Source organism: Zophobas morio, unplaced genomic scaffold (assembly GCF_036711695.1).
Source record: "Zophobas morio isolate AGI-343-1 ecotype UQ-CSIRO unplaced genomic scaffold, CSIRO_AGI_Zmor_V1 ptg000006l, whole genome shotgun sequence".
NCBI classification, from domain to species: Eukaryota; Metazoa; Arthropoda; class Insecta; order Coleoptera; family Tenebrionidae; genus Zophobas; species Zophobas morio.
The window spans coordinates 10,017,627-10,030,312 of NW_026972111.1; the positions used below are offsets into that span (position 1 = coordinate 10,017,627).

Consider the following 12,686-nt stretch of genomic DNA (forward strand, 5'->3'; position numbering starts at 1 on the left):
TCTCAGAGTATATGTCATTTGCCAAAATAAGACTTATGTTAGTAAGTACTAGCTGCGCCCACCCGTTTTTTATTTTCTCAGAAGGTGGTACTTGCTAGTACTTGCTAAGATAAGTCGTATTTTGGTAAATGACATATCCTCTGAGAAAATAGGGGCGGGTGGGCGGGGCGAGCATTTGCTCAGATAAGACTGATTTCGGCAAACGCCATAACCTTTGAGAAAAGAGGGGGCGGGTGGACGGGGCTAGTACTTGGTAAAATAAGACTGACTTTGGCAAATGCCATACCCTCTGAGAAAATAGAGGGCGGGTGGGCGGTACTAGTATTTGCTAAGGTAAAACGTATTTTGGCAAATGACAATTCTAAGAAAATAGGAGGTGGGTGGGCGGGGCTAGCGCTTGCTACGATAAGAGTGATTTTTTCCCTATTAAACTTGTAAAAACTTAAAAAAAATCAGTCTTATCTTACCAAATACTAGCCCCGCCCACCCGCCCCATATTTTTTCAGAAGATATGTGATTTGCCAAAATCAGTCTTAACTTACTAAGTACTAGTACTATTTTGCCCATTATTTCTTAATATACGAAGTCTTCTTTTCCCAACAAGAAACTGACAATATGTTTAACTATCCTGTTGTTGAAAGAAAACTCTGTATATTAAAAAAAAAAAAAGAAAATTAAGCCCCACCCACCAGCTCCGATCTCAATTGTGATGAGTTTTTCATTCCTAAATAGACGGGGGGGGGGGGGGTCCAGTTTAATTGTGACATATTATTTCCCTAGAAAATTCTATCCTTTCAAAAATATATTTCATGATAATTTCTTGTCCAGAACTGAGGATTTTGCAACTAAACTCCGCCTCCTTCAGCTCACGATGAATAAAACATTCATCACAATTGAGAACGGGTGGGTGGGCGGGGCTTATATTTTGCCCATTATTTCTTAATATACGAAGTCTTCTTTTCTCAACAAGAAACTGACAATATGTTTAACTATCCTGTTGTTGAAAGAAAACTCTGTATATTAAGAAAAAACAAAAAACACAAAATGTAGCCCCGTCCACCAGCCCTATCTCAATTGTGATGATTTATTTTATTCAAGAAGGCGGAGCTTAACTGCAAAATCCTTATTTCTCTACGAGAAATTAAAAACGTGTTGTTGAATGTTGAGTATCGAGTTCGTTCAAAGAATGCTATGTATGTATACTAAGAAAAAAATAAAGCCAAAGATTAGGCCCCACCCATGTCGGTCCCGATCTCGATTCTCAATTATGATGAATTTTTCATTCGTTGTTAGATGGAGGGGTGGGGCTTAATTGCAAGATCCATATTTGTCTACAAGAATTTACCATTTTAAACATGTTTTAAGTTCCTTGTTCTGAAAAGACGACTATGTGTATTAAGATAAAAGGCAAAATATAAGCCCCGCCTACCCGCCCAGTATCAATTGTGATAATTTTTTTTAAACATCGAGAGCCAAAGGAACGGAACTTAATTGCAAAATCGTTATTATTTATCTACAAGAAATTGCCATGTAAAACATGTTTTTTATTCAAAGAATACTATGTATGTATATTAAGAAAAAATTAAAGCCAAAGATTAAGTCCCATCCATACCTGTCCCGATCTAAATAGTAGTGCAGTTTTGGACAGTTCAAGAGCAAAAAATTCAAAAAGGAATTAGGGAGGTAGCTAAAGAGGAAAGAAAAAAGGATACACAACAAGGGTGGGATGTAAGAAGCTGGAAGTAGGGGACAAAATGTATACATGGAATGACAATAAAGGAAAATTGGAAGAAAAATTTCGCAAATCAAGTCAGCACTAACCGAAGAAAGAAACACAAAGGGGAGGGGTAGTAATGATAGGACAAATAAAGACTTTAGGTTTAAGAATGTAGATTTTGTACATAATAGGGGAATGGGAAAGAAGAATGGGGAAGATAAACGTGGTTTAAAATTACTCTTTTGGAATATTGCGGGTCTGAAAAAGAAAGATAATTTATTTTGGAACTACGTGAAAAATTTTGATTTTGTGGGACTAACAGAAACATGGATACTAGGGAGAGACTGGAACAAACTGAAAGACGTGTTGCCAAAGGAATTTCGGTGGAAATTGCAAGGGGCAAAAAAAGAAAAACGCAAGGGTAGAGCAAAAGGTGGAATCATAACAGGAGTGAAGAAAGATATAAAAGAAATAGAAGAGGGGCCGATAGAAATGGAAGGCATGGTTGAAAGAAAACTGATGGTAAATAAAAAAAGATGAAAAATCTCCACAATCTATAGTAGAGGAATGAGAAAAACGAAACAAGAAATACAAGAAGAAATCGAAGAGTCCGAAGAAGAATTTCTACTGTTAGGAGGGGACTTTAATGCCAGAATAGGGAACAAAAACATGAAAGAAGACGGGGAAAACACACGAAAATCGAAAGATAAAGTAGAAAACAAAGACGGAAAATTGCTATGGGAATTAATTGAAGAAAGAGATTGGGAAGTCTTGAATGGGGTGAAGGAAGGGGACGAGGAGGGGGAATTTACCTGGATAGGTAAAAGAGGGGAATCGGTAATAGACTACGTAATAGTAAACGGATTAGCAGAAGAAGAGGTAGAAACATTCAAGATAGGAGAAAGAGTGGACTCCGATCACATGCCACTAGAAGTAAAAGTGAGGGCATAAGTAGAGGGAGCGGATGCTTAAGTAATGAAGTAGGAAAAGAGAAGAAGATATCGGTATGGAATGAAAAAGGAATTGAGCATTATAAAAAAAAATCTTGGGAGTGGAATTTAAAGAAAAAGAAACTGAAAAGAAAATGGAAGAATTAAAAAGAGAAATTGAAAAAGCAGCCATGTGAAAAGAAATTGTAATGAGAAATTTAGAAAAGAGAAACAGATGGCGGGATAGCAGATGCAGAGATTTAAAAACAAAAGCAAGGAAATGTTTACAAAGGTGGAAAAAGGGGAAAGATATAAAAGAAGAGTACTAGCAAGCAAAAAATAATTATAGAAAACGATGCAAAGGAAAGAAAGAAGAGATACAGCAAGAAGAAGAAGAAAAAATTAAGGCCATAATAACTGAGCAAGAGGCATGGCAGTATATAAATAAAGAACGGAAGAACAAAATCACGACTAGTGAAGACATACCTATAAGACAGTGGAAGAAGCAGTTTATGGAACTGTTGAACGGAAAGGAAGAGAGAATTGTAGCGCAAGATAGTAAAACCGGGAATGGTGGTAGAGAAAGGGGGGCTGAGATTCGAGTAGAGGAAGTAGGAAAACAAGTAGGAAGACTGAAAAGAGGAAAAGCACCGGGGAGGGATGGGTTGGTAAACGAAGTGTGGATATTTGGGACGGATGGAATGATTGAATGATTGAGCGAGTTAATGAATGATGTGTGGACGGGTAAAGGTTTTCCCAGGGAATGGAGAGTAGAGCAAATATGCCCAATTCATAAAAAGGGTAATAAAGAAAAAGTAGAGAATTATCGGGGAATAACTCTCCTAAATACGGCATACAAACTGTACGCAATGGTGTTAAATGAAAGACAGAGATGAACGAAAAGAGTATATTACAGGTAAGTCAAGCGGGATTTAGAAGAGGTACAGGGGCTATGGACAATGTATATATCCTGCATCATCTAATAGAAAAAGAGTTGCTAAAGGAAGGAGGTCGGATATATGCATTGTTTGTAGACCTAAGAGTCGCGTTTCATACGGTGGACAGAGAGTGTTTGTGGGAATGCATGGAGAGAAGAGGACTGAGTGAAAAGTTAATTGCAGCAACAAGAGAGATCTATAGAGAGACAGTGACTAGTGTGAGAGTTGGAGGAATTGAAAGTGAAGTGTTTTGGACGATGAAAGGATTGAGACAGGGATGCCCATTAAGTCCCAGTCTGTTTGTTTGTTACATAAGCGATATCGAGCAAATATTTAGAGGAGTACAAGCGGGAAGAATTGTGGTGGGGAGAGAAAAGGTATGGTGTTTGGCATTTGCAGATGATTTGGTAATACTTATTGGCGAAGTGTGGAATGAATGAGATGAAAAAAATCTACAAAAATACTTTAAAAGAAAGAAACTGGAGGTAAACGTAGAAAAAACAAAAATGATGGTGTTTAGAAAAAAAGGAAGAAAAGGGGAGGAAAAAGTGTGGCGCTGGGAAGATCGAATCATAGACACAGTAAAGGAGTTTAAATATTTAGGATTTAAGTTTACAACAACTAACACGGTAAAAGCACACATAAGAGAAAGCAGGGTCAAAGCAATGCAGATAATGGGAATGGTGTGGAGTATAGGTGAGAGAATATTTGGACATGACGTAAGAAGAAGGATGAAAATGTTTGATAGTTTAATTAGGAGTGTATTAATGTATGGAGTGGAGATATGGGGATGGAAGGAATATGCAGAGATGGAAGCAGTACAAGAAAAATATTTGAGGTGGATGTTAGGGCTACGGAAAGAGACGCCAGGCTATATAGTAAGAGAAGAATGTAAACGAGAGAAATTAAGAGTATACAATGCGAAAAGAGCTGTAAAGTATGATGAAAGGTTGAAAGAAAGAGAGGAATGTAGGATATTGTATGAATGCCGGAAGGAAAAAAAAAGCAGGGAAAGAACATCACAAGGGTAAACAAGGATATTATGAAAGACTGGGATACGCATGGATGGAAATAGAGAGAAAGAAAGAAATGGGGGTGAGCATGAGAGAAGAGTTGTGTATTCGTGACAGAGACATAGATAAACAAGAGAGAAGAGCGAGTGTAATAAATCTAGGTAGAATGCAGACTATAGAAAGATAATAACAGAAATAATACCAAAGTACCTAGACAGAGAAAACGCGAAAGAAAAAAAAATAATTGCGAGATTTAGGTGTGGAAATGAAGAAAGAAATAATAAGTTTTGGGTAAGCGAAGGTGAGAAAATGTGTAGGATGTGTGGAGAAGGGCGAGAGACGATAGAGCATATGCGTATGACTGTGAGGTGAGGAGAGCAAAGAAAGAGAGGAGAGTGTGACAGAGATATTGAATGAAGACGGAAGAGGGGTGGAATGGATGAAAGAAGTGGAGAGGACAAGAGTAAGGCTGGGGCAAGGGAGGGATGGGATAAAGGAAAAAAATGAGTTATTTGGTTTATAAAATGTTTTATTTGGTTTTTGTTAATTAGGAAAAAAATTGTAAATCAAGAATCTTTTAAGCCCGTAGGGTAAAAATAAACACTTACTATAAAAAAATAATAATAGTACATAAATGAGGCTTTTTAATTTATTGAAACATTCCTAAGCACATCGTAAGAAGTAGAGTGGAAATACTATGGGAAGACTATGTTAAGCTATCACAGTTGCCAAACGAGAATGTAGAAAAATAAAATATGATCGACTTATTGTACTGTTACACATGTTGATCGAGTGCATTGTCACTGTTTTTAAAGTATTATACTAAAATAGATAAACTCAGAACTCTTGTGATAATGCCACATAATCTCAAACTATAAGTGCGTAACAGTTTTCTATTAACTACCTTAGCGACAACTGACATTAGATTAACACTTACTATATAAACTACGTAAGAAAGAAAATCCTCACTGCACGTTAATAGCTTGCTGTGATAACACCATGAAATATTTATCACTTATCTGTGTACTTCAAATAATCCCGGCAAAATCTGGCACCGTTCCCTCTCATTCCCTTATAGAAATCGTCAACTCACAAAATGCGTCATGGAAAGCAGGCCTTAATTTTCCCGAAAAAACAAAGAGAAAAGATGTGAGACAACGAGTTGGCTTTCTAGAAAAACATCCGGATCCTAATTTTCGTCCTGAAGTGAAAGTCCACAAACTGGACATATCAATTCCTAAATCTTTTGATGCTAGACATCAATGGCCAAATTGTAAAGATATTATCGGCCACATTAGAGACCAAGGAAAATGTGCCTGTTCCTGGGTAAGAATTTTTTAAAATTGTAATCTCGAGTGGAAAGTCTATATATTTCTGTACTATTAATATTTCAGGCGTTTGCTGCTGTTGAAGTGATGTCAGATCGATTATGTATACAGAGTAACGGTACTATAAAGTTCGAATTTTCGGCTGAAGATCTTATGTCTTGTTGTTCGTTCTGTGTGGATATACTGGATGGCATACGGACTTGTGTCTGGTGGCGACTACAATAGCAGCGAAGTAAGCCGTCTGTAAGATCATTGATTAAATGTCACAAACAGGGTTGCAAACCTTATAGCTCGTCAGCATACGTCAACAGTATCACTCCCGAATGTACACATTCATGTACAAATCAGAATTATGAAAAATCTTACGAAGAGGATCTCTGGATAGTAGACAATTACTACAATATTCTAGACGGAAATGTGGCACAATTGCAGCGCGAGCTCATACTTAATGGACCAATTGAAGTTATTTTCACACTTTACGAAGATTTATCTCACTACAAAGAAGGTACGTTTAAAGAAATCAGCTAAAATGAGTCTAATGTTATGTAGGTGTTTATCAGCACGTTTCTGGCAAAGAATTTGTTTTTTTTGCTGTCAAGATTATAGGATGGGGTACTGAGGATGACATACAGCTTTGGATTTATAATAAGGCACACTAGGCACTGGCCTAGGGCATCAAAGCTGGAGGGGCCCCAAAACCTTTGGAAATGTATATTTAAAATAAAAATTTGAACATTTTATTATTATCTTAGTACTCATTGACAAATTTTTAATTGTTCGAGTAATTCTTTGTGGTAGGTCACCGCTGCTGACACAGGAAATCACATGTGCAGAGGCGGCCAGTTTGCGAGCAAATTCGTACGGAATTCTGAACCTTATAGAACCCGTACCCTAGGTGGGTTTGCCGTACAAACCGTGTGCAATACCATAAATTAGTTTCCGAAATTCCTGAGAATTTAAATAGGAGATTTTCTAAACAGGTCATTTTTAAGAAACAATATGTTTCAGCATCGTACAGTAGCAGATTTAGTAGCTTTCGGCGCTTCGCAATTTGTGCAGTAGCATTACAATTTGATTTTTATTTTAGTACCTTTGTACTATAAATGTTATTGTTGTCAGTCATATTTAGAAAAGGTAAGTTTTCAGTTCTTATAATTTTAATAAAAATGAACGTCATTTCATTTTTTATTGAAGAATTTTTTTATGTCTAAAATAAAATTAAAATTCGTATATTATTAATAAATTTAAAAAGCCCTTTGACATTGCCACAAATTTTCAAAAAAAGTCAAATTGCTGTTAATTTTTTTCTTTTATACAAACAGTGTATAATTTTTTCAGGATTCGACAGACGGGTAGAATCTTATGAAATCTGCTATTCAAAATGACAGCATTTTGAAGACACTTTCGGACACCCGTTGGGAAGCTCATGCTGTGCAACTTCAGGAATCTTGGAATCATTTAATAAGATAATAAATATTTTAGACCATATATTTACAAGTATAACTTGTAAATGAAGGTAGATTTTTGTTCAATAAAAAATTAATAAAGTGTAAAGGTGTTATGCAAATACTTCCTTATTCGTGGCGAGGGTTGGGGGCACCACCAGTCTTTGGTGCCTAGGGCATTAGAATAGTTAAATCCGGCCCTGATGACATACCTTACTGGTTAGTAGCGAATTCTTGGGGAACAAGCTGGGGAAATTTAAATGGATACTTTAAGATCATACGAGGTACGAATGAATGTGGTATAGAAAATGGTACTGTTGCTGGTACGTTTCCAAATGTTGCTCCCACCACCACTACTACTACTGATTCTCCGGGAGGTCACGTATCGACAATTCAAAGTTCTTTTGGAATCACTTTGCTTATGAGTGGTTTGTTGCTCTTTAGTATATTTAAATGACGTGTGCTTGCAAAATCCATTGTTCAGTTCTCAGATTTATCAAACTCGAAATTGCAAAAGTAAAATGTATCCTGTAATGATGATGACTTACAAAAAATATATGCATAATGAAAGCACTGGGTACTTTTATTGGATTTCAGTTTTTCTCCACGTTTCGCGGCTTCTAGAAAACGAAAAAGTAAGCCTAAATAATATCATTTTTTTATTTTGATTATTAACATTCTGCTGATTTTGAGTTATCATTTATGTGTTCGACGACCTGAATTTTGAACATCATTTTCGGGCACTTCTCTCGAGAGAAGTGTGTACCGAACGGCATTAAGTGGGATTTATAAATTTGCTGTTGACGTTGAAGTTCCCGTTGCAGTTGTTGTTCCCACTGACGTTGTTTTTAGAGCTGAAAATTGTCATTTATAAACTCCATTGCCAAGTTGCCGTTCATAGTAATTTTGATATTCAACTTTTGCCGTATTGAAAGGGGTTGTAGAAGAAACGTCGAGGATTTAAGTTGATTACTAAAAAAATTTACCATTTTGGACATGTTTTAAGTTTCTTGTTGTCGAAATAAGTCTATACATATTAAGAAAAAAAAAGACAAAATGTAGCAACACCCACCTTCCCTACCTCAATTGTGATATTTTTTTTTATTCATCGTTGGCCAAGAAGGCGGACCTTAACTGCAAAATCCTTATTTCTCTACGAGAAATTAAAAACATGTTGTTGAGTATCGTGTTGTTCAAAGAATACTATACTATGTGTGTATTAAGAAAAAACTAAAGCCAAAGATTAGACCCCACCCACACCCGCCCCGATCTCAATTCTCAATTATGATGAATTTTTCATTCGTTGTCAGAGCGAGGGGTGGGGCTTAATTGCAAGATCCATATTTGTCTACAAGAATTTGCCATTTTAAACATGTTTTAAGTTTCTTGTTCTGAAAAGATGGCTACGTGTGTTACGAAAAAGGGCAAAATATAAGCCCCACCCACCCGCCCTGTATCAAGTGTGATGATTTTTTTTTAATCGTCGAGAGACAAAGAAGTGGAATTTAATTGCAAAATTGTTATTATTTCTCTACAAGAAATTACCGTGTAAGACATGTTTTTGAGTATCGTGTTATTCAAAGAATAATATGTATATTAAGAAATAATTAAAACCAAAGATTAAGCCCCACCCATACCTGCCCCGATCTAAATAGTAATGAAGTTTTCATTAGCTGGCAGACCTAGGGGAGCAGCCTAATTGCAAAATCCATATTTCCTTACAAAAATGTACCATTTTAAACGTGTTTTAAATTTCTAAGAATAAAAATGTGCTTCTCATGCCCAGTTTCCGTTTCTTTTTTGACATACCTTTCAAAAACAGCCTGTATAGTATATACTTAACTACAAAGAGGGACTTAAAAATAAAATGAATAAAATCTTACGCCTACTTTATTTTTATTTTAAACATTATACAATTTGGTTTCAAAAGTTATGATTTTTTTATGGGTAGCACTAATAGGAAGACCATTAAGAAGAGAATAAAACTGTTTCGTAGTTGTGATTTTGAGTTTAGTCACAAAATACTTCCTAAAAACGTTCCGCGATATTTCAGTCAGGAGAGATACACGTGGGTGATTTTTTATTCTTTTTAGAGCCTCATCGGACAGTTTACCGTTTTCTGCGAGATGTAAAATGAGTTTGTACAATTCAGGACAAGCAAAATACTCCAAAACATCAGTATTAAAAGCCCCACAGTTTTCGGTAGACAGGTTTAAATTCGAAGTCACATCACAAATAAAATGTAGCACTGAAGTTCGGAATCGAGAATTTGGCGGGATGAGAACGGATCTGTTTCTGGGGGTAAGTAAACAACCACTATAATTGTATAAGTTTCTGGTAATCTTATTTGATAATAATTTCGTATCGTTATCAACGTCTAGATGCAGCAGCAGTTTGAATAAGTCACAGTAACCATATTTGTTAAAAACAAATTCGGGGAGTTTGGTATCAACTTGTAGACCGTGTAATATCAAGTAGACGAACAATTCTATTGTTGTAGACTTGTTGTTCATGTTAGATATCCAACCAAATAGTTCACTGCTATGTAAAGCGCCAATAAAATCCACGACATTTTGACTCACCACCTCATTTTTTTCAAGAAGTAAAACTAACTTTTTTAAAGTCAGGTTTGTGCTGAATACTTTTTCGTAGGCATATTTATCGTAGCAAGCAACCAGGAAAATATCCAAGTCCTGAACAGAATTACAAATAAGCAGGTTTTCAAAAATTTCACCTATAATTGTATCGCACTTCTCCACAAGGATTTCCAAATAGTCATTCTCTATGGCAAACAGATCATACAAAAACTCTGCAAAATCTTGTTTTCGTGTTTCGTCACCTAACAAAAAATCCACGTCATACTCAAAAATTTTGTGGAATAACGGTGACTTCTGTTTTGCGAGTCTTAACAAAACCTTGAACATGATGTCGCCAGGTATATGTTCATCAAACGTGTATAAGAATAAAAGTTCTTGTATAAAGTCACCTTGTCCACATAGCACAGCCTGTTCGAATGCATTCCATTTGATTACAAATTCGCTAAAAGGATCGGCACCGTAATATAGCAGGGTGGCTATAATTTCGTCATTGTTATCTTTTTCAGGTTTTACAAGTGCGTCGAATATTGCGGTGCCACCTGACCGATTTGTAATGTTAACATCAACTCCTTTATCCAGTAAAAGTTTTGTTATTGAAGGTGAAAATCTAACTGCTTCGTGTAGGTAAGTCGTGTACCCGTCTTTTACCTCTAACGATACACCTTTTTCGATTAGCGTTAACGCATAGTAATCGTCAATTTTGTTATAAAAATCAATTGCAGACGCTAACGCCGTTTCGCCCCCCGCGTTGCGAACCTCTAAATCGTCTTTACGTTGAAATTGCAACAAATAGTCGAATATCTCTCGCCTGGAACAGAGACATGTTAACATTTTGACGTGGTGAAACAGCTTTATATATTTACCGATTGTGGTACATAGCTTCCTGAAGTAAGGTAAAACCGTCTTCGTTCCGTTCTCGGTTCAACGATTTGGAAAAAAGATTTTTAAAATTAGCCACATTGTTGTTTTTGATGGCCTCTGTTAAGTCTTCGACGACACGACGATCTTGTATGGCCAAAATATTTCGAAAACATTTCATTTCTGAGAACACAAAAATGGTGCGACAGTTAAGTGTGCTGGTAATTTTTAATCAAACTAATCACTTCATATGTTTATCTGTAAACTCACATGTTCTTAGTGTAGACTGCGCGCAACACTTAGGCTTCTATTTTTAATTTTTGCGTGGTAAACGAGTTTATTTTTATGTTATTTGCTTATGTTTGCGAATTAGTTCATACAGAGTGTAAATTTCGTTGCTGTATGTTGTTCACTTGTTAACGCTACTCCACTCAGTATACGGTTCATTGTGTTAAGACACAGAAGTTCAATTTTTGCCGCAAATGTGGCTATTATTTTTGTTGGTTAAATTAGATCAGATTAGATTTATTAGTGATTACTGATTAAGTGGTAGATTTGGCGTCCTAAGAAATAATAGAGATAGATGGAACTGGATTGTGTTTATTGTTTCTTCATCATATGTAGATAGAAGTTGATCTTAAGTATTCAACTCTTCTATGTATAAATGAAGAGTACGTTTTTATACGTTTCGGTGTCATTTGAAACTCCTTTCATACAACACTCGCAGTAACGAAATACGGCATATGCGCTTGGAAGTTCTGGAATCGCCGAAGAGTTGCTATCAGTAGCGGCTCGTGGTCTTTTCGTTAGGGGAGGCAACATTTTCGGTTCAAAATCAGCAGGTATTAATTAACGTGTTCGCAATTACTTTTGTTAAAAGACAGATTGTTTATCCGTTTTTATGAAAACAATACAAATAACTCTGAGTTAGTAACACATCTCTACACTTTTCGAATAAAAAACATTTAATTGCTTCACACAAACCAACGAAAAGGTGCAAAGACTACAGAATTTGCTTTATTAGCATAAATTTTAATTCATATGATCTAGGGCTGATTTAAATATACCTATTAATCAATTGATTAATAAAGTTCTGCTCAAATCTGGGATGAGAGATTCCTAAATCTTTAACATACAACTGTTCGTCGTAAGAAAACCGTGCTTAAATATTTAAACTTTATAAGAAATTCTACAATGTCGTTAGAGAGTTAGAGATTCTTATGTTCCTATCAGCATTGCAAAACTGACTTTTTCATTGTCCTAATATTTTCAAGTTAACTTAAAAGTTTTAATACATAACCTTGGCAATGCACATGCAATGAACACCTTTCCTCGCATCTAATTAATGCACAACTAAATGCATTCAGCATCCCTGTTCAGCATTGTGCAGTTTCATCGTGAGATTAAAAAATTCGATCTGATTGGCTTAAGGACGGTAGGCGTTGGTGCCTCCGCTGGCGCTTTGATAAAGCACTGATGACTATTGTCTTTCTTACAAACATATTAGCAGCATTGACTAATCGTACTGAAGATATCCGTCTATCTGAGGCATGCCTCCGTCTGAAGCTGGCCTACACGGTGATGATCAGCGCTTATTCCTGCCGAAAGCGCGTACTTCAAAATATTTATTAAAACGCGTCTTGGTAACAACCAAGACGCAGTGTTCTATAAAAGTTATTTGCTATATCTTTAAAATATATTTGAAGTTGACAGATATTAAACAAATTAAAACTAATAGTCAATTTTTCCAGGGGAGGCACTGCCTCCCCTGCCTCCCCTGACGAGCCGCCGCTGGTTGCTATGTCAAAAAGCGCCGCAATTGTAGCTGGCAGTTGCAAATTATTTACAAAACATTATTTCC

At 36.1% G+C, this 12,686-nt stretch overlaps 1 protein-coding gene and 1 pseudogene across 2 annotated transcripts; one reads left to right on the forward strand and one right to left on the reverse strand.

Annotated features, from left to right (window-relative positions):
* The first annotated feature begins 5,032 nt into the window (after window positions 1-5,032).
* LOC135123818 (cathepsin B-like) lies at window positions 5,033-7,827 on the forward strand (annotated as a pseudogene).
* Window positions 7,828-9,264: 1,437 nt separating this feature from the next.
* Window positions 9,265-11,128, reverse strand: LOC135123078 (uncharacterized). Of its 2 annotated transcripts, XM_064047586.1 has the most exons (3): window positions 11,096-11,128; window positions 10,831-11,008; window positions 9,265-10,775 (listed from the first exon to the last, which is right to left on the reverse strand). In XM_064047586.1, the coding sequence occupies exons 2-3, from the start codon at window positions 11,004-11,006 to the stop codon at window positions 9,272-9,274; spliced, it is 1,680 nt and encodes a 559-aa protein (XP_063903656.1). In that variant the 5' UTR covers window positions 11,007-11,008; window positions 11,096-11,128; the 3' UTR covers window positions 9,265-9,271. The 2 variants fall into 2 exon arrangements, with proteins under 2 accessions (XP_063903656.1, XP_063903655.1); XM_064047585.1 differs by lacking the exon at window positions 11,096-11,128 and having other exon boundaries at window positions 10,831-11,057.
* Window positions 11,129-12,686: the final 1,558 nt, after the last annotated feature.

Coding starts and splice junctions, on each gene's coding strand:
- LOC135123078 (XM_064047586.1), bottom strand. CDS start 11,006: ATGAAATGTTTTCGAAATATTTTGGCCATACAAGATCGTCGTGTCGTC. Junction 10,776..10,830: donor GAAGCTATGTACCACAATCG/GTAAATATATAA, acceptor TCTCTGTTCCAG/GCGAGAGATATTCGACTATT.